This window comes from Dreissena polymorpha, chromosome 7 (assembly GCF_020536995.1).
Source record: "Dreissena polymorpha isolate Duluth1 chromosome 7, UMN_Dpol_1.0, whole genome shotgun sequence".
In the NCBI taxonomy this organism is placed as follows: Eukaryota; Metazoa; Mollusca; class Bivalvia; order Myida; family Dreissenidae; genus Dreissena; species Dreissena polymorpha.
In genome coordinates this window covers 43,777,088-43,799,679 of record NC_068361.1, presented here as the reverse complement: position 1 = coordinate 43,799,679, position 22,592 = coordinate 43,777,088, and the positions used below count along the sequence as shown (strand labels likewise).

Below are 22,592 nucleotides of genomic sequence, written 5' to 3'. Positions count from 1 at the left end.
GGTCAATGTGCTGAAAGCTTGTCTGGAAACAATAACATGGAACCAGAAAAATATAAATAAATATAATATAAATAAAATAAATATACTTAATATGTAACAGAAGCACATTAGTGTAAAATCCACCTCAAACCCTTGGACAAACAACCTCAAGGTGAGGTTAGCAGTATCTGACTACGGGTAAATATGCCTAAATTTAATTATTTTTAACCAGGTTTTCCGAAAACTGGTTATTTAGGTTGGCGAATGTCGGCGTGCTGGCGGGCGGGCAGAACAAGCTTGTCCGGGCCATAACTTTGTCGTTCATTGTGAGATTTTAAAATTATTTGGCACGTTTGTTCACCATCATTAGACGGTGTGTCCCGCAAAAGAATTATGTTGATATCTCCAAGGTCAAGGTCACACTTTGAGTTCAAAGGTAAAAAATAGGCCATAAATGAGCTTGTCCGGGCCATAACTTTGTCGTTCATTGTGAGATTTTAAAATGATTTGGCACATTTGTTCACCATCATGGGACAGTGTGTCTCATAAAAGAATTACGTCAATATCTCCAAGGTCAAGGTCGCTAGACTAAAAATAGATTTATTTGAAACAAAGGGGGTTAATTATAAACAATCAGTGTTTAAAACATTACCCTTAGCAATATTCCACAACTGCATTCAACAACTCTTAAGTTGTATTCCTCAACTGTAAGTTGTATTCCTCAACTGTAAGTTGTTTTTCTCAACTGTATTCCACCATTCAGGCATCCCAAACAACGAGCTAGTGGCCGGAGAGAAGCCTGCCAAGGTGCAGACCACAGCCTCAGTCACCACAGCCAAGACTAGCCTGGGACACAGCGCCACCATGACGACCAGGGACCAGGCATACCTGGTAATGTACAGGATTGCGCCATCCTACTTTTGAACTTTAATTTATTTATGAACCCTTGACAGTGTCTAATTTTGTATGAGCTTTAACATCACGGCATACATGTAGTCTACAAGTTTAATGGGGTACAGTGCTGTTAAAGTCTCTTATTGTATAATAGCTGTGCCATTATGCCATACCAGTGTAAATGTGTAGTATGAGTACCATTATTAGGTCCATATTTGTCTAATGGTGTAATAGGTGAATCATCTTGTTTATTCTAATTGTATAATAGGTTTACCATCCAGTCATAGTCTGATTGTATTACAGGAGTCCATATTACCATTGACTTATTGTAAAATAGGAGCACCATCTTGCCATTGTCTTATTGTGTAATATGCATACTATATTGAAATAGCCTTATTGTATAATAGGATAATCATATTGACATAGTCTAATTTAAAAAAAAGTTAGCTTGCCATTGCCTCATTGTGAATAGGGTACCTTAGTGTAATAGTCTTATTGTATAATAGGTGTACCATCTTGCCTTAGTCTTATTGTATAATAGGTGTACCATCTTGCCTTAGTCTTATTGTGTAATAGGTGTACCATCTTGCCATAGTCATATTGTATAATAGGTGTACCATCGTGCCAAGTCTTATTGTATAATAGGTTAACCATCTTGTCATAGCCTAATTTAATAGGTGTACCATCTTGCCAAAGTCTTAGTGTTTAATAGGTGTACCCTCTTGTCATAGTCTAATTGTATAATAGGTGTACCATCTTGCCATAGTCATATTGTATGACAGATGTACCATCTTGTCAAAGTCTTATTGTGTAATAGGAGTAAACTTGCCAAAGTCTTATTGTGTAATAGGTGTACCATCTTGACAATGTCTTATTATATAATAGGTTTACCATCTTGTCATAGCCTTATTGTATAATAGGTGTTCCATCTTACCAAAGTCTTATTGTATAATGGGTGTACAATCTTGTCATAGTCTTATTGTATAATAGAGGAAACTTGCCAAAGTCTTATTGTATAATGGGTGTACCCTCTTGTCTCAGTCTTATTGTATAATGGGTGTACCATCTTGCCATGGTCTTATTGTATAATGGGTGTACCCTCTTGTCATAGTCTTATTGTATAATGGGTGTACCCTCTTGTCATAGTCTTATTGTATAATGGGTGTACCCTCTTGTCATAGTCTTATTGTATAATGGGTGTACCCTCTTGTCATAGTCTTATTGTATAATGGGTGTACCCTCTTGTCATAGTCTTATTGTATAATGGGTGTACCCTCTTGTCATAGTCTTATTGTATAATGGGTGTACCCTCTTGTCATAGTCTTATTGTATAATGGGTGTACCCTCTTGTCATAGTCTTATTGTATAATAGGAGGAAATTTGCCAAAGTCTTATTGTGTAATAGGTGTACCATCTTGTCTCAGTCTTATTGTATAATAGGTGTACCATCTTGCCATGGTCTTATTGTATAAAAGGTGTACCAACTTGCCAAAGTCTTATTGTATAATAGGTATACCCTCTTGCCATAGTCTTATTGTGTAATAGGAATACATATGCCATAGTCCTATTGTATAGTAGGAGTGCCATCTTGCCATAGTCTTATTGTATAATAGGTGTGCCATCTTGCCATAGTCTTATTGTATAATAGGTGTACCATCTTGCCAAAGTCTTATTGTATAAAAGGTGTACAATCTTGCCAAAGTCTTATTGTATAAAAGGTGTACCATCTTGCCATAGTCTTATTGTATAAAAGGTGTACCATCTTGCCATAGTCTTATTAATAGCAATAAACTTGCCAAAGTCTTATTGTCTAATAGGAGTACCAACTTGCCAAAGTCTTATTGTATAAAAGGTGTATCATCTTGCCATATTCTTATTGTATAATAGGTATACCCTCTTGCCATAGTCTTATTGTGTAATAGGAATACATATGCCATAGTCCCCTTGTATAGTAGGAGTGCCATCTTGCTATAATCTTATTGTATAATAGGTGTACCATCTTGCCATTGTCTTATTGTATAAAAGGTGTACCATCTTGCCATAGTCTTATTAATAGGAATAAACTTGCCGAAGTCTTATTGTCTAATAGGAGTACCAACTTGCCAAAATCTTATTGGGTAATAGCAGTACCATCTTTCCATATTGTCAAATTTTGTAAAAAGTGTTGCTATGCTTTTATGTAAATATGATAGTTATTATTTGAGCTGATAGGGCAAATTTAAAAGTGTACATGCTCAGTTCAGATGTTGCTACTAGTGTTCACCACATTCTCTTATCAGGGCCACTGGGTATTATGAAACTTCCATTAGTGTTATGTAGACAGGGATGTTAACAACAAAAATGAAGTTAATTTCATAGTTGATACTTTTTGATTTAAAAAGTTGAGATATTCACAATATTAAAAGTGAATTACATGTAAGCTTTATCCAAGAGCATACGGATAATGCATTGTATTGGTTTTATTTTTCCAGGAGTACAAGGCGAAATTCGAAGCTACTCTTCAGGAAATAGAAGAGGAGAAGCAGCGTCTGCTGGTTGCTGAGCAGCGCTGGACTGATAGTTGGAACACCTCGGTCCAGAAAGTGAAAATGCTCTATTAAAATGAATTGACATTTACATTGTTGTTTGATATTTATTGTGAATTTGGTATAATGTTTCAAATCTTTGTACATAACGATTGAATATGTTTAGATTGTTTTAATATGTGGAATAAAGAAAGTTTACAAATTAACTTATTATTGGAAAACCATTAACTTATTGTGCTTGAGATAACTATAATAATTTTATTATATAATATTGAAGTTGGGAAAAGATGAGAAATGAAATGTTTGTAATTATTATTATATTCTCTTGGACTAGGATTTACCATAGGCTACTGTTCTGCCTTTGTTTGTTTTAAAATTAAAAGTACTTCTTTTTCATTTTTACATTTAATTTAAAGTGTCTAAACGTAACTTCCTTTACATGAAATGAGTCTCTTCACTCTACGTACATAATGTTTATTGATGAGTGTATATGTACTTTACCTTCATGTTTATTGTATACAAAAATGTAATGATCCTTTTGAATATCCGTCCATTTTCAGTGGCTTGCTTGTACATGTCTGTGGTACAGTTTATGTAATGCATGATGCATAAATAGTGCAGTACTAAATACCGTTCAACTTCTTTTTGATAAGGAAACAATAAATCATAATCCTCTTAAAATTTATAAATACTATATATTTAAGTAGTTAATGCTGCATTCGTGAGGATAGCTGTGATAATTTATGAATTTCGTTTTAAATAACGTGGGCAACCAGTTTGTTTTGAAAATAAAAATTATTTGGTGTATACTTGTTGCTTTATATTTAAACAGACACAAGCCTATGAACAAAAAGTTATATTCTTACACGATTTGACATCTGAACATCGTGTGTGAACTTTACCTAGGAGATTAAAAATTAGTATATTTACCGTACCCGGCATACATGTAAGTATACTTAAGAGTACCCAGGGTACATGTAAGTAGTACCAGAGCCGAAAATGACCAATCAAGTCATAATAAGATGGTTCGCGTCATATCAAATGCTGGTTACTAACAGTCAGCGCCAAGAAATTTTGTTATTTTCCAGGAAGTTATGTATGAGTCAATCAATATGTATACATGTTCATAATTACAACGTGGATTTAAGTGTGAACTTTACTTTAAACCTGTGGGTCTGAAACTTGCTTGCGACATTGTATGAAGTTCACAAACATATTTGCCATCTCTGACTCAGTGTCTCTTTTATCAGCGACCCAACTAGACCTTGAACTCTCAACGAGAACGCTTTCTTATGGGCGACTCTGCGTCTTTATAGTTATAAATTGTTCAAATGTATGTCTACACACAAATAGATCGAAGGAATTCGGCGTTGTGTTAAAAAATAATTGCGAATTTTACTTAATGCATAATTTCTACAGCATATTTTCGTCGTCTCCATTTCTTACATTCTTTTTTTACGTAAAAAACTCGGAGTATTGCATTTGTAAAAAGTCGTTCAATTTCTTTATGCTGTGCCCCAAGTATATTGCGTTTACATGTGTGTTTTGTAAGTAGTTCTGTTTCGAGTTGCAATATATTGCAGCATTGCATCAACTTTCTGTATAAAGGTTTAACTAGAACAGAATGTCCAGCGCATCCTTTTCTTCACACCCGGAACATTTGCATTTCGAATGTGTTTCTCTGTAATGTTAATAATTTGTTCATAACAGTTAAAACGCATCAGCATATTTAGATTGCTGTTTTCTGGAATAGTATTTCATTTTCTTTCAAATTGTGTCAACACGTTTGCACCGCAATTCCTATAAGACTGTATACGCATTGATCGCACTGCTGCTGTTTATGCATAATTCCTCGATCTAAGAATATGAAGCTTGTATACGCTTCATATAAGGGATATCGGAATGTTAGTGCCTTCGGTCATACATTATAACTATATATTTGTATAATCATCAGATGTCCGAAAACGACACAACTATTCATAAAGGCAAAAAATCCGTTCTTGAAAGCATAAAAATACGCTATTGCAACGAAACTTTGGTCGTTGTTCAAAAGCATTATGCAACCAACTATTATGGACATTATTAAAAATACAACATACTTATTGTTTTAGATTCATATTGTTTAACACATTTTATTTCAGGATTGCAGACTACGTAAATGTGTGGTGTACAGCCAATACACCTCTCATTATTTTCGAATATGGGTAGCCACTGATGTTGTTAAAAATGTAGTGTGTCTGCTTCCGAAATAAAGCGTCTAGGCATGTGGAAATCGTTATGATCCCACCATTATTTATTTCTACGTTTACCTTAAAAGACGTCAGTTATGTATATCCTGCTCATTTTGTTAAGGCATCATATCATTCTTATACTCTTTTTTTATATGTGTCAATACTTAACGTGTATACCTTTAACTTTTGTTCGTGTTTTCCATCGCAATCTGTACATTGTACTGTTTTTCTTTGTCGTGACCATTCACCCGTCAACCCCACTCGTCCACTTTAGGCGGCGGCGCTCCTCCTGGTAATGATTTATGGTCCTCTCAGTCATTCATTCAGCGAAATATGTTATTTTTTATATATCATGATATTGTATGTTATTGTAGTGCTTTCATGTTTACGCGTGTATATCATTACGCTTAAGAAAAAAGAGTAAACACGGGAACGAATAGGTAAAAATTGTGTTCGCAAAAACAAACTGATAGCGTCATGTATATGATAAAAAAAGTCACTTTGTTGTGAATAACTAAGTTACTAACTAGGAGGAAGAACGATTCAGAGACTCTTGTACAACACAGTGACGACGAAATGATATCGTTTTTTGCGAAAGCGGAAACCGCGTGTCAGTCCGTAATGAAGACATTATTGTGTGTTTAAAAAACAAATCGTCGTAGAAATTCTGAGGCACGAACATTCAGCTGTCTCTGCTTAAACTTCCAGAGAGAAAAATAACTAGTAAATGTTTCAATTATATATTTTTGGATCGAGGATCAGCTGCAAAATGTAAACATAAATACACGCTTATAAGCAATATAAGGCCACACTTGAGCATTTAATGAATGTAAATTTTAAGTCAGATCTATAAAAGTAATAATATTCTAAAAAGTCCGAAAGTACAACAAAGCACGGCACTAAATGTTTTTAATACAGAATGTCGCCGCAATAAGGATCTCGGAATATGTGAAAACGTCCTTAATATACAATATGTATCACCACATTTGCACTACCAGCGTTTAAAGGTAGCTTAATTGTAAGTTAAAGCTGTATACATCCGAAAGTTTAACGCAGTGTAATATATAAGAAGAAATCTCACCGTAAGAACATCGATGAGACGCACTGAACGTTGAATGGACGCATGATGAATACGCTCAATGATTACACTCCAAAACGCGCTCTTTTTAACCCTTTGCATGCTGGGAAATTTGTCGTCTGCTAAAATGTCGTCTGCAGAATTTCTAAAATTAGCATTTTTTCGATTTTTTTCTCAACGAATACTATCAGAATAGCAAACAGTTTGGATCCTGATGAGACGCCACGTTCTGTGGCGTCTCATCTGGATCCAAACTGTTTGCAAAGGCCTTTAAAATTCGGTTCCAGCACTTTAAGGGTTAAGAGCGTCATATGAGTTATGGTTTGTTGCACGAATCAAACGACACATTTTGAGTTCAGTACTACCACCGTAGAGTCTCGTCTGCATCAGTCCGGCGTATTTAGATCGTACTTGAATCATATAATTTGCATTTAAACCACACATGGTAAAAGGTGTATGTATTTTTTGCGTTGATATCTTATTAACTTTTTAAGTATTATAGGGTACTTTAAGTACTAGCTTTTCAACATGTAACTATTGTTGGTGTTGTTAATGTCTGTCTCTAAATATCCCTCCAACTTATCACGCACCATGTGCTGTCAGAAAATAAATCCACTGACACACACTATACGCGTTAGTACAAAAATGTTACTGTCGAACCGTTTAGCGAATCCAACCGGCTTACAGCGACTTGTTTACATTTTGTTGAAAATTTTCGAAAAAAGTAGGACAGATTCAAGAAGCATATAATAAACAACTCCTTAGTCACAAAAATATTTTAAATATTTTTTTCGTCTATTCATACTTAATCATCATTCGAACTCAGAAAATCAAGCGTTGTTAAAGCTTTGCATCGATAATTAAAAAATATCGTGTAATACCGAATTGCATGTAAAGTAAACTTCAAATTCAAAAGCCCGTGTGGTATGGTGGTTGCGCGTAAGCTTTTTTTCTAGACGTACCCGTTTTGCAACGAATTGTAGGCACATTCCGAATCTTTATAAAATGCGAAAATCTGTTAGAAAGTCCCTTTAAAATCAATAGAGAAAATAAGAAATATATTATATAAATTGCAGATATGTAATTTCATCTGATGTATTTCTTAACAAGTCTATCTTCTTTAAATAAGATTTTATTATTATTATTATTATTATTATTATTATTATTATTATTAGAAAGCTTATTTGTTATTAACTCTTTCTGAAATAGTGACAAGACCTCGTCTGATACTGACACAAACAATCCCGTAGCCAATTCTGTGCATGTCCTGCTTGCCGACGAAGAACGAGCGTTTTATTTGTTGTTTATGATAAGATATCTCGTAAAAGGTAAACCATACGCAGAAAGGATGGTAAATGCAAAGCTTGAATGCCCACAGTTTATCAGTGCATTGTTGTACAACTGTGCGTGACGTTCGTCATCGTGTCATTAGCATAACAGACACGCTTTAAATATCCCCTATTTTCATACCAAGAAAAATAATTACAGCTTAGAAGTATAGCGGCTGAACATTTTTATACAATGTATTCAATGCCTGGAAGGAACTTCTAATTTAATATTTACCGTAACGGCTTTTTTTTTGTAAGCGTACATGTTTACACTTTTTTTATAATTGTTGCCATAGCAACCAGAATTCTCGATGTAGGAACAAAATGAAATGACGTGCATAATCTCCATATTGCCATCTATCCATGTTTCAAGTTTCATGAAACAATATGAAGACTTTTAAAGTTATCGCAGGATCCAGAAAAGTGTGACAGACAGACTGACAGACTGACTGGCAGACTGACAGACAGAGCGCAAACCATTAGTCCCCTCCGGTTTCACCGGTAGGGGACAATAACTTATAGTATACATTAGTGTTGCGGTTTTGAGTTTTCGTATATTTATTTTGAGACAATTTTTCCTAGGCTATACGCTAGCAATTCAGGTTCAACAAGCACGAATCTGTGTAACTACCACGTATATTTAATTGAAACTTGGCACGTATCTTCGGGGTCAGAATGCCCCGGGGTCATTATGCCCCTGTTTGTACGTACACGGTTGAATTGCACAATCTAATAGTAGATACTACGAACCAAAACAATAGTTTAACAGTTAAATTATAGTTTCTGCATTCAACAAAAGATATAAAGCCACGAATGAAAAGTATATTAATGTACATGTATATCGCACTAACACAACCTTTGTATTTTCGCATTATAAAACGCACAAAATGTGTATGAATCGGCAAACAAGAGTGGAAATGAACAATCGTCGACTCTTCTGTACCAGCCAATTGAATGTAAATCATTTCGCTTTACATATAACCTGCTTACAGTGAACGCTTTCAACATGTCATTTTCGTGTGACACGTTCTCTGATACGGACAGGTACGGACAGGACCTAGCGCTTTCAATGAACATGACGTTACCTGACACCAACCGCACCATGGGATCAACAATTCGGAGAACATCCTGTATTGACAATGACCGCGCCTGCACGTTATGCTTTACGGATTGTTGTCGACGACGGTCTAACGCTGTCTATAAAAGACGACAGCGATTACAATGGCCAATTAAGAAAAATATTCCGTCGGAGAACAACGAAATAATTGAACAAGAACACCTATTGCTTGACACCAATAACAGGTATTTAATTATTATTACTTGACTGAACTACATATAAAGAATAGATGTGTTTTAAGGGTGAGCGGGTGATGTGGGTTTTTTTTCACGTTTTTTTTTATATCTCACATCGTTTATGTATATTATTTATATTTGGGCTTTTCTTTTTAATCGTCATGTTAAAATGACTTTTCAATCTTTTCCAAGATTGTAAGTGATAACTTTTTACCGTTTTTTAAAATGTTTGTGTGTGTTTTGTGTATTTTTGGGTTTTTGTGGGGGTAATTTGTGTACACTTATTAAGAATTAAGTTAATTGGCCAGTCTATGGCAAAGATTCAGTTATAAATGTATGTATCTTTTACACTAAATGCATTTCACCATTTTTGATGACAAATACTTAAATTGAATACAACCATTTATTTAAAAAAAGGCATTTTTCTAAGTTTGATTTCTTAACATAACTTCAAATATAGTGTGTCACGACCCGAATCGTTTTTTTATTCGGGTTGAGCAATTTCAATGACAAACGAAACACGAAAATTGTTCAATAAACGTCATTGTTTCACAATAAGCAGCATCACCAGGATTTATGTTAGAACACGTAAAAAGAAATGTTGACTGCACAAAGTTTCTTTCAAACAACTGTAGTTGCCATCTATGCATGACAGTTCTTCGTGTAAAGTATAAATATGGGACTCGTTTAGCATGTTTTGCTCATTTTCTGTGTCCCTTTATATATGAGCCGCGCTTTGTTAAAAACTTCACAAGATAATAAACAAGCTTGTGAACGTTAGCACCTTTGTATTTTTGTTGTTTTGTTAAGAGACATAAGTGGACGTTTGGACAGTATTTAACTAGTAATTAATCGTCAAGTATTAACTGTTGTTGTTGTTGTTACTATTACTTGAAGTATTATTATAATCAATTTTGTTGTTGTAAATCATTAATCCTACTTTTGTAATTAGAGCGTATTCACATAAGGACCTATAAATGATTTAACACCTACTGGTTCCAAATCTATTTTTTTCTTTCTTTATAGACACTATTTTGTTTAAATAACCATTTCGTTACTGACCCTCTTCTTGAGAGTCTTCCACATAACAACCACTTTCCCACATGATCTTCTATGATTTATCGTATATACTACTGTTTGGTATTTGTGTAATTCTCTGATAAATAAGCTCACATGTTATTACAAAATGTCACTGTTTGTAACCTGTGAAAACGAATAAAGTACTGTTCTGTTCTGACAAAAGTAGAACGCGGTTGCAAAGCATGTCTTGTTGTACATGTTTCCACTGGTTAACGGTCATTTTGACTAGTATATAGTGCAACAGTAGTGTCATTCTTTTTTTTACCATCGCTTTCGATTATATCCGAAGATAAATGGAAACTTAACTCATAAAGGGTAGGTGAATTTACATTCAACCTATTATTTTAAACACAATAACACCAGACGATGTAGCGCCTGTAGATATTTCAAATTAAGAATAAAATGAACATACAGTACACACACACAACATGACTGAATTATTATATATGATAATATTATATATTTTTTCCTGCGGAAGGGGTTTCGGTCAATAACGCACCAAATGTTACTAAGCTTTTGTGTTTAACCCATTTATGCCTAGCGTCTAGAAAAAAGGCCTTGGCAAACAGCGTAGACCCAGATGAGACGCCGCATGATGCGGCGTCTCATCAGGGTCTGCGCTGTTTGCTTACAGGAATATTTGTAACACATATTCTAAATATAGAAATAAATATACTAGACATCCCTAATTTTGGAAATAAATTGATCCAATTTAGAAGGATGGGACAGTCTACTAGACATAAATGGGTTAATAAAATGATCAGCTTAATTAAAATCCACATTTAAATGAAATACAACAAGACGATAATCGAATGAAGTATAACAAAGGCGCTTTTGTGTGTGCATATACTTTTTACCTTTACATATTGTTAAATTGTAGAACTCAAAATCGTTACAAAGTTCAGGAATAAAACAAAAATGAACGACAGCCACGCAAACCTTACATTGGGTCTGATAAAAAGGCGGCGCGAAGTTACAGAGGGGATAACACTGGACGGTGAACATCTTAGTATCCCGGAAGTGGTAGCAGTGTGCCAGGATCCCGGCTTGCAAGTGGAGCTTTCCGAAAGCGCGGTCCATGAGGTGGAATTGAATGAAAAATATCTGCAAGGAAAGCTTAAGGACGGACTGGTTGTGTATGGAATCAACACGGGTTATGGCGGAAGCGCGGAAGTTAGATCGTGGAAACTGGAAGAGGTCCAACTCGGGCTGATACGTCACGTGAACGGTGGGATGGGTCGCGTATTTCCGGTGCATATGACCCGAGCCGCTATGGTGACGAGAGCGAACTGTTTGGTCAAGGGCTATTCCGGTGTGAGGACGCTAGTTCCGAAAATACTTGCGGATTTGATTAACGCGGACATAACCCCTAGTACCCCGATGCGTGGCTCCGTAAGTGCCAGTGGTGATCTCATGCCGCTAGGTTACATAGCAGCTGCTATGATCGGCAGGGAAGATTTGAAAGTGACCGTTGGTGGGTCAACCAAGGGATGCCGGGTCGCCCTCGATGAAGCAGGTATTAAACCTCTCGTGCTTGGTCCGAAAGAAGGACTAGCAATAATTAACGCTGATTCGTTTGCCGCCGGAGTGTCGGCCCTTGCGGTTTACGATGCCAACCTGATGTTGATGCTGACCCAGGTGTGCACGGGTTTGTCTGTTGAAGCCCTCCACGGCCGAACAGAAAGCTTCCACCCTGTGATCCATAAATGCCTACCGCATATTGGTCAGAAGGAAATAGCGCAAAACATGGTCAAGATTCTCGACCAGAGTAAAATGGCCATTACAACATTAGACATGCATCTGCCGGACAAATACGGCGTTTTGAAGCAGGATCGCTACAGTCTGCGGAGTTCGCCGCAGTGGCTGGGGTCCGTCGCAGAGACGCTTAAAGACGCATGCAGGAGAATAACGATTGAGCTAAACAGCGCCAACGACAATCCAATTATCGACCATCGCACGGACACCATTGCGCACGGTGCAAACTTCCAAGGCGAGACGATGTCAATCGCAATGGATCAGACGAGACAAGTAATGGGTGTCTGCGGCAAACTCCTGTTTGCTCAGTTTGCTGAAGTCGTCAACGCCAGCCTGAATTTCGGTTTGCCGCCCAATCTGAGTGGATGCGATATCAATATGGACTGGGGTTTCAAGGGCTGCGATATAGCTATGGCGGCCTACATGTCCGAATTGGACCATTTTGTCAATCCGATGAGCAACCACGTGTTGAGCGCGGAGACGCATAACCAGTCCGTCAATTCAATGGCCCTGGTAAGTGCCCGCCTAACTACGGAAGCCATCGAGATTGTCCAAATGATGGTGGCAAATCTCCTTTGCCTTGCCGTACAGGCGATAGATTTGCGTCACCTGAGAAATCTTGTTTTAAACGAAATCGAGATTTTCACCAATGATCACCCAGTTTTGAGCCAGTCCTTCAAGGACATAGAGTGGTACGATCTGCTCTTCCAGACTGAGATCAGAGCAGCGGAAGTTGTCCAGGCACTTCCAGTGGACTGCCGTGATGACGTCAAAGATCAGCTGATCACAAAAATCTCAACCATTTACACATCCGCTTGCTCTGGGGCCATCGACTGTTCCGAGCTGATGGGAAAAGGTTAGTTAAACGCTCCAGTTCATGTTAAATGGCTTATTGCTCTCAAATTGATGTTCAATTAAACAATGAATGTCTCCTATTGCATTATTATTTATTTTCTTTTTTACCGGTAGCAAGAGCGTAAAGAACACATTCAATTGCCAGAATATCTAATATTCAATCTACTAGTGTAACTACGTCAACTATTTTTTTTTCACACAATACAAATGACTCGTCAACTATCAAATCATAAAAATAATACTGAGTCCAATACAATCCGAGTGGCTCCTACAAATTCGTATAGTCTATGCTAGCATTCCACATTGAACATCCAATGTTATATCATATGTACCTTATTCACCATTTCAGGCACTAGTAAGATGTACAACTACGTTCGCAGGGACCTTGGAATCCCCTTCTACTGTGGGCAACATGCCATCGACACTTGGCTCAACAAGATACTGCAAGCCATACAAAGTAGAAATATCGAAACTGTGCTCGAACAGATATTCTCTGACGAATCACTCAAAGAGGCCAGAGGCAACTATGCCGCTTGAAAAACAAACACACGCTCGTAAAGGAAACTAAATGCTTAACTTATTTTGTCTCGTCATTAGAGCTAATTCTGCATTAATCGATTGCTTTCTGTTCTTGAAGCCAAACATGTTTATTCATATATGTTGAATTGAATTTATTTGAAATTTGAATCGCGATGACCGTGTGCATACATTTGAATAACATACTTTTTTCGGTGATATTCTGTGTAAATGTGTTTAATTCAATCAGTGAACAAAGACATACATTCCCATCTTATTCAACTGTGATATTAGTCTTTATGTGAAGCTTTCACTATTAGGTTGATTATGCTTACGTGTAAAGTGTAATCTTATTAAATTAGGTTATAAAATTATATGTTATTGAACGCTAAGCTAAATTAGCTTTAATGTCACAGCTAGAACTCGATCAATCAAATTTACTCAACAAATCAATTACATCATTTTTTTGTAAACCTATTTCGCAACTTTGCATCGAACGATTAACGCTTAAAGAAGCGCAGTTAACTCCTCTTCCTGAGTAGAATGGCTCGTATTGTTTATGGGGAGATATAAACAACGCCGCCATAGTGGTGATATAAAACGTAACCTTATTGTCGCATTGCCGACACCATATCAACTACGTCAAGGAGACCTCCATTGTATTCTTTTAAACGAACATTTACGTCATATATATATAGGAATAGTGTATCCTTGGTAGTAAAAAGGGAAACACATTTAGAATTGCTGATTAATTTTACGTGCGTTTTGTATGCTTTCGTGTTTTTGTATTGCAATTATTTTAAAAATTTGTGTGTTAGTCTCTTGCTCGTTTGTTATTTATCTGTTATACTACGTTTTACATGCGCTGATATGTTGTACAGTTATGTATGCTTTTATGCAATAAATTATTTAATTGACAAAGATGTATCGTTTAACTTGTTATTTAAACTTAAACAACCAATATATAAATATTAAATAAATAAAATACATGAGTTCGCTGAAGCCTTCATTTTATTTCACAAGCTCCGAGCCAATCGTCTTAGTGACTGTTCTAAGAGATGTCGGAAACATATGTTCCTAAACACGAACGACAAATAAGCTGCATTATGCGTCATGCGAAATAGGATCTGAAGCAATAGATGGCCAGCGCAGCTCCAGACCATCCTGCGCAGTCTCGCAGTCTGATCAGAACTAACCTGTCCGCCATAAAGTCACGCAATGTTTCTCGGTCACATTAGCCAGTGCGAATGCATACGTCCCATTTTCACGTGACGCGGGTTTTGTAGTCGATCGTTCGTGGTATTAACAAAACAATTGATAGTAGTATTAAAAATATAGATATATTATTTAAACTTACATTGCCCTTTTATAATTGAATTATTTACTTATATCAATGTATAATTAACATAAAATATACCCTGCGTTTTAGATACGTATATTTGCATATGTTCAGTGCCAATTATTTTGAGGAAACACGTGTTAGTAACTATGGAAATACATTTACATAATTAATTTGGCTCCAACGTTGCCTACATATTTTATATCAACAACTGCATGCAATCACACACTGCCGAAACCAAAGAAATGTGATGTAAGATCATACATTAAATATAACATTGTAATATAATGGGTCATACATGAGCAATTTTGTCGTTAGTGTGCTCGACAGTCTAAACGGACCATCATGCACGATACATCTGTTTTCCTCGAGCATGGCGGCGGCTCAACAACACCAACAAAAATAGCAGACGAAGATATTTATGAACCTAAACACGCCAATGGTGCATTTCCAACAGATGAAAAAGACCAACAAGCATGCAAAAAGATGGGAACTCGAGCAGGCAAGGAATATGATCAGTCAGCGAACGTTACACCGGAAGCTCCCGACGGAGGCTGGGGATGGGTTGTAGTAATAGGTAATGTATACATTGTTGATTTACAAAGGGCATATTCTTAATAAGGCGTTTATGAGACCGGGCGCACATGCAATTCTTTTATCGCAATAATTATTTGATTTACTGAAAAAATATATTTTGAATTTCCGAATTTTCTGAGATTTTCTTTTTTTGTGGTAAAATCCTTTAGCGGGGGTAGGGATGGGGAAATGGGGCAGAATTTGGCCCGAATAATTGACAAAAATAATATTCCCTGTCGCCACATATTTCACGTGTGAGTATTTGTGGTTTTGCAATCTTTGTCAGTATTGCTAAAATGATTTATTACATGTTTTGGGATAAGTTTTAGAAAATCGTTTTTTCGAGTTTGGTGTAAATTTGTTTTATTGCAAGAAAAGATGCCATAATCTGTGATCAGGTCCCTTTACATTTGGTAAACAAAACGTAGACTGACGGTATACAACACTTGATCAACATTTACATCTCACGCACGCGCACACACGCTATTTGACACTAATGCATGTCAATCAAGTAACGCCTGGTTAATGTTGCCTTCGTTAGACTCTTAAACTTACAACGCTGATGAAAACGCTGATTTTAAAATATGCTGATTTCGCTGACCTGAAAACACATTTATTTTGTTACATATTTTGTAAAAGATAAGTTTTATACTCAGTGTGACTGTTAGAACATTGATTTTAAACCTGCACACGGCACACTCACGACATTAAAGGAAAAACGTTTGTTTTCATGAGTGTTAAACCTGCATATTTGCTCATTTATTCCTACCATGTATCATTAGACTAGTGTTGGTGTTTTAATCATAACGTGTGTTGTACCTGGTTAACATTGCTATAATGATGTTGTTGAGGTGTGGGAGGGGGAAGGGGAGAGGTGTGTGCATGCGTGCATGTGTGTGTTTAACCATTTCTAGATCATGCTTTATTAAAGCACGCGCTAACGGTATATTACCATAGCGACTCACGTTAAAACTGCTGTTCGTGTCCTCCACAGCGGCGTTCGTGTTGAACTTTCTGATAGGGGGCGCTGTGAACACATTCGGCGTCCTCTACGTGGCGCTGCTGGACCTTCACCGACAGGGGTCGGGGCCTACTGCCTGGGTTGGGTCGATGGCCAATGCTATGGGACTGTTACTAGGTAGATTCGTGCTTTATTAGCCTTAATTGTATGTTGTCTTCCTTTTCGTAATAACATTTGCATTTAAATATTAACGGCAATTTACCGGCTAGATATGCTTTGTATTTAATGTCATGTGCAAGATGTCATATTTCGATATATACTAATATTCAGCACATACAAAAACAATGTTTAATGTTTCCATCTAAGATTTAATCGTGTGAACAATTAAAACTCTTAAACCATTGATGCCTAGCGTCTAGACAAAATGAATTGGCAAACAGCGTAGACCCAGATGAGACGCCGCTTGATGCGGCGTCTAATCAGGGTCTGCGCTGTTTGCTGAAAGGAATTTCTGTAACACATATTCTAAATATAGAAATAAATATAGTGGACATCCATAATTTTGGAAATAAATTGATCCAATTTAGAAGAATGGGAGAGTCCACCAGTCATAAATGGGTTTAAAATTTCTAACTACAGGCCCTCTGTCCAGCGCGTTGAGCTCGCGGTTCTCGTGCCGCACTATGGTGGTGGTTGGTGGGGTACTTACTGCGGCTGGATGGTGCATCACGGGATACATGCCTCGGATAGAATACATGTTCATCACATACGGGCTTCTGGCAGGTAAGGTAATAAGATGATACACTTTTTGTGTTGCAGAGATTATGCCTGCTTCATGTGTGTATTTGAACAACACATAATTTGCTATGGTGTTGCTATTGATTTCTGAGATTTCCTTAGTAAAGTTTATATGCGTTTATAGCTAAACAAGAATGTATAGTGTATACTAGACAATTAACTATCATTTTGCCAAAAAAGAACACGTTCCTTAAATATTTCCACCGAACACATTTAACTTAAAAAGTGTCATTTTAATGTACATTTTGGTAAACGTTTTATTTTAGTAATTTATTGATTAAATGATTAAGTGATTAGTAATAATATGTGATTGCTTAAATCCACTAAACTTACTTAAAACCTGTAGGAAAACACGTCGGTTAAGCAGAATTGTGGAATGCCTTCTGATAAATTATTGGAACACACATTTCTTTGTGATATTCGTTCGTCATGTACTTAAATATGAATTAGTTTTTGCTACATATAACTGGTGAAGGAAACATTGTGCAACATAAAAGAAACGTATGACAACCGATTACGGTTCACACATTATTCAATTTCATGCATTCTCCATATTAACATTCATTTAGCTATTTTGCTCCTTGCCATGATATAGGTGTTGGAAAATCCTTGGCGTATACACCTAGCATTGTGATGGTGGGAACATGGTTCAACCGAAGGCGTTCATTGGCAAACGGTATAACAGTCTCCGGTGCAGGTCTTGGGACCTTCGCATTCGCTCCGTTACTCGAAGCACTCCTGAGGGAATACAGGTTTTCCGGCACAATGCTGATAATGGGCGGACTCATGTTGAACATGAGCGTCTGTGGACTACTGCTTCTTCCAGTTCCCAATGAAACAAAGATTAAAAATGGACACGGTTTAACAAGCGGTACTGAAGAATCTGGTATTCGACAAATGCACGACCCAAAATGTGAAATATCCAATGGTCATGACCCAGAAAGATATGAGATCGGAAAAATTAAGGCCAGTGACCTTATTTCAAATTCAAATTCAAAACCAGAAATTTCAAAAGAGACAGGCGATAAAGCAGCATCAAAATTTGTCGTTAAAGATTATATCGATTACACACTTTTGAAAAACCTGTCTTTCATAAGTTTCGGAATCTCGATTATGCTCGCCACACTTGGCCACTCCCCCGCTTCCGTCATGTTGCCTCCCCTTGCTGCGCAGAATAACATCACAGCACAGAAATCTGCCTTTTTGCTGTCAATCACTGGCATCGCCGATATCATTGGTCGATTAACATTTGGAGCCATCTGCGACATAGACTATCTTAGAAAAAAGCGAAACTATATGTACGTAGCTGCTATCTTTATTAGTGGTGTCGCCAATCTTGTTTGCGGCTTTGCTTCCACATACTGGCATTTCGTGACCTATGCCGTTGTGATTGGCCTTTTTGCCGGCTCCTACAACGCATTGACCCCTGTGATCCTTGTGGACCTTTTAGGGGCCGAGAAACTGTCCAGTTCCTTCGGCCTCGCCCTCTTGTTCCAAGGACTTGGTTTTCTAGTTGGACCTCCTCTAGCGGGTAGGTATTGTTTTTTTATTTTGATATATTATGTGAATGAAACAGCATGTGCATATATTGCAAGTAGACAATTACTAGTTAACCTCATTTATAGACATTTCGATTCATGTTGGTTAAACTATTACATGTATATCATTTATATATATATATATATATATATATATATATATATATATATATATATATATATATATATATATATATATATATATATATATATATATATTAAGACCTAAAAAAGAGCATATGAAAAAAGTCGCGGTTTACAAACTTACTTTATTTTAAAACAAAACATTGATAGGTTGACGAACGCTGTTTTGCTTACAGTGGTCAACACTTTCATAAGAAGCAATGCTCACAAATGCTTGTCATTCTAGAGTATGCTATATTTTTGTTTAATGGTGAATTTCAGGAATTATCAGAAGTTTAGTATATTGCTGTTGTATTTATTATCGTTGTTTAAGGCCTTATCAGCGACGCCATGGGTGGGTACCAGTCTGCGTTTTTCTTCGCCGGAATAGCGATGGTTCTCAGCTCCTTAATCATAAATGTACCCTCAATAAAATCCTTCTGGGATCGGTGTACTGAGCCAAAACGCCAGAAAGTTATTGAAGATGATCATGTAATGAAAAATATGGACGGACAACCAGTGTGTATTAGTTATGTCTGTAACTTTGACCAATATGATAAATCGAGATTGTCCACATCGATAAAAGAACATGACAATCTTGCTTATTTATAACAGTGAAACGGAGCTTTTGTTCTTTGCTTTCATAAGAAGTTTTTTCGATATTGATTAACATCGCTATTTATACATATAAATATCAAATGCACATGTCTTCACTGTTCAACCATTGGAAGAACCAATATTTGTGCTGTTCAAGATGTAACTGGCATCTAAAAATCTCCAAAAGGCTTTATTACTTACTACAGGAAAAAATCAAATAACCCATTTGCATACTAAGCGGGAGAATTTGATAACAGACCAATCATATATTGACAAATAAAACTCACACAAAGTTAAAGACTAGTAGACTACTGTCATATTTGATAGCATTTGAAAGACTTAGTGTAATCCCAAACGTGTTTTATTTATGATAGGGTAGTGTTTTTCACATTCCGAGAAACAACCCCTAATAGGCTGAATTTGAAATATGCTATTCAAAATTTGCTATTGCTATAGTCCTTATATATGGTCCCAATAGCAATTAAAAATAACAAACATACATTCGATACGGTAATAATGTATTCATTATTACTCAATCGTCTAAAATAAGTAGTACAATGTCATTAATGCTGACATCCTTTTACTCAATTGTCAAAGCTTGTTTAAACATAATGTTCATAATATAACACTAAGTAAACAACCAGGAGTATCTTTCCATTACTTTGTTTATATGGCTTATTATTGGCATCATACTTGTATTATTATGCCTATATTAACTGTTACATATAAAGAACATCTGTCCCTGTAAATGCACATGTGTTCCCATGACAAACTTAGTGTTTTCCTATGTGTATCCTATATGTGTTGTCTTAGATAATCTGTAGTTGTCTCTTTTGGTACGTATTTGGGTGATTTCAAGAAGAGCGGTTACGTAGCTATGAGTAGTATTTGGATAACCGATAATGATTATGAATACATTTATAGAATTATATTTATTGCCAAATGCATTAACATGCCGACATCCCTTAACTTCAGTGCAATTACAGTGATGAAATGAAACAAACTTATAAACCAGCATGAGCACTTTCGGACCTCCAATTGTATGGTTGCTTTTAAGCATGAAAGTGACATTTTAAATTTGTGTCATGCGTAACTCATAAAGTATTGCTGCAAAATGAGTGACTCTTAACACTCATATTTTATTTCTATATTTCTATATAATCGTGCTCTTTCTTAGCAATACGTTATTTCTTTTCTACGAATGTCACGCGCAAATCAGACCTTTTCGGTTTAAAGAAGACATGACACTTATTACATTAACCAGAATGTCAACCTGTGCATATTACATATTTACGTTACGCTGTTTGCCACATCATATAGTGATTCCAATTCATAGTAAAACTATGTGGGGTTTTGAGACAAAAGTAGAAAGTGGGGCATCAATAGAATAGTTCTACATTTATCCACTGGTTTACTGTAATTTTGCATTGTATACTGTGGAACAGTATTGTGATTGTTTCTTAACATCGTTCAGAATTAATTCCGAAGATAAATATGGAAATTAAACCCATCAACGGCAAGTGATTTTATTGTCAAACACAATAATAGTATAGGTGTCGGCGCCAGTAGAGACTTTTAATTATGAATAGCTACAATGCAAGCTATTAAGATTATAAAGCTATTAAGATGATAAAGCTACTAAGATGATAAGCTATTAAGATGATAAAGCTATTAAGGTGATAAAGCTAGTAAGATTATAAAGCTATTAAGATGATAAAGCTATTAAGATGATAAAGCTAGTAAGATGATAAAGCTATTAAGATGATAAAGCTATTAAGATGATAAAGCTATTAAGATGATAAAGCTATTAAGATGATAAAGCTATTAAGGTGATAAAGCTAGTAAAATGATAAAGCTATTAAGTTGATAAAGCTATTAAGATGATAAAGCTATTAAGATGATAAAGCTATTAAGATGATAAAGCTATTAAGATGATAAAGCTATTAAGATGATAACGCTATTAAGCTATTACTTTATGCCCGATGCCAGTCGTCTTTCGTCGTCAACTGTTAGCTCGCTAGCATTCTAGAGGCCAAAGGTTTCATCCAATCTTGACATGACTTGATAAGAAGTTTATATGAACCATGTATAGATCGAGTTTGAATCTAATCTGGATCACTAACGTCTGAACATTAGACCACCAGTTCAAATGTTAGCAATATCGCGCAACAACTCTTAAGGCCACATTTATGATATAATCTTCACTAAACCTGGTCTGAATGTTTATCTTGGCAATTTTTTGCCCGAGTTTAAATCTGAGTCACTTGCGCAAAGGCACTAGATCAAATCTTAGAAAAAACGCACTACAAGTCACATTTATGATGTAATATTGATGAAATTTCGTTAGAATGTTTATTTGAAGATATCTAAGTCGAGTTCGAATCTGAGTTACGTGCTTCCAAAAGCTAAGTCATCAGATTAAACAAAGACAATACTTTGATGCCACATTTGTAAGACGATCTTGATCAAACAAAATCAGATCGAATAATCATCTGGTTACCGTTCACAGCTAAGCCACAGTTGTCCAAAACACATCGATCACGAGGTCAAATTATAGAAAAACATGTAACCACTACAGGCGCCACATTTATGACTCAATCTACTTTATGAACCTTGTTCAAATGTTTATGCTGACAATATCTAGTCCGTGTTAAAATCGTGATTACGCGCATCTAAAACATAGGTCGCTATTTTAAATCTTATAAACTCTTAAGCACACAATTTCTAAATCTTGCTAAAACCCGGTCAGAAAGTTTATCTTGACAATGTCTATGCTGTGTTGGAATCTTTTGTCAAGTAGGGTCAGCAACTAGCTCACCAGGTAGTCTTCATTTAATTCATTATCAGCTTTTCATCAGAACATAACAAAGTAATCGCACGAGAACATATCTGGTTTGTTTGTTTTCAGTTGACAACTTTGACTATTTCCAATATAAGGTTATACTTGAACAAACACGGTTTATTACTGGGTCACTTTTGGAATGTATTAAGATAACGGATTAACATTTATTTTGAAACCTGTTTAAAGGCTTACAACCCGGGAATGCGATAAACGCCTGTCAGCAAAATCAAACGCGCTGAACTATAGTCACCATAATTAGTAATGATGCACAGCTTTATTATTAG

At 36.1% G+C, this 22,592-nt stretch overlaps 1 protein-coding gene across 1 annotated transcript in view; it reads left to right on the top strand.

Moving 5' to 3' along the window:
- The window catches only part of LOC127837917 (coiled-coil domain-containing protein 180-like), a 103,247-nt gene extending 99,051 nt beyond the window's left edge, over window positions 1-4,196 (top strand). The window contains exons 38-39 of the mRNA XM_052365372.1: window positions 743-870; window positions 3,345-4,196. Of these exons, the coding sequence (XP_052221332.1) occupies window positions 743-870; window positions 3,345-3,473 (257 nt within the window). The 3' untranslated portion in view covers window positions 3,474-4,196. The remainder of the gene's footprint in view (window positions 1-742; window positions 871-3,344) is intronic.
- The last annotated feature ends 18,396 nt before the right edge of the window (window positions 4,197-22,592 follow it).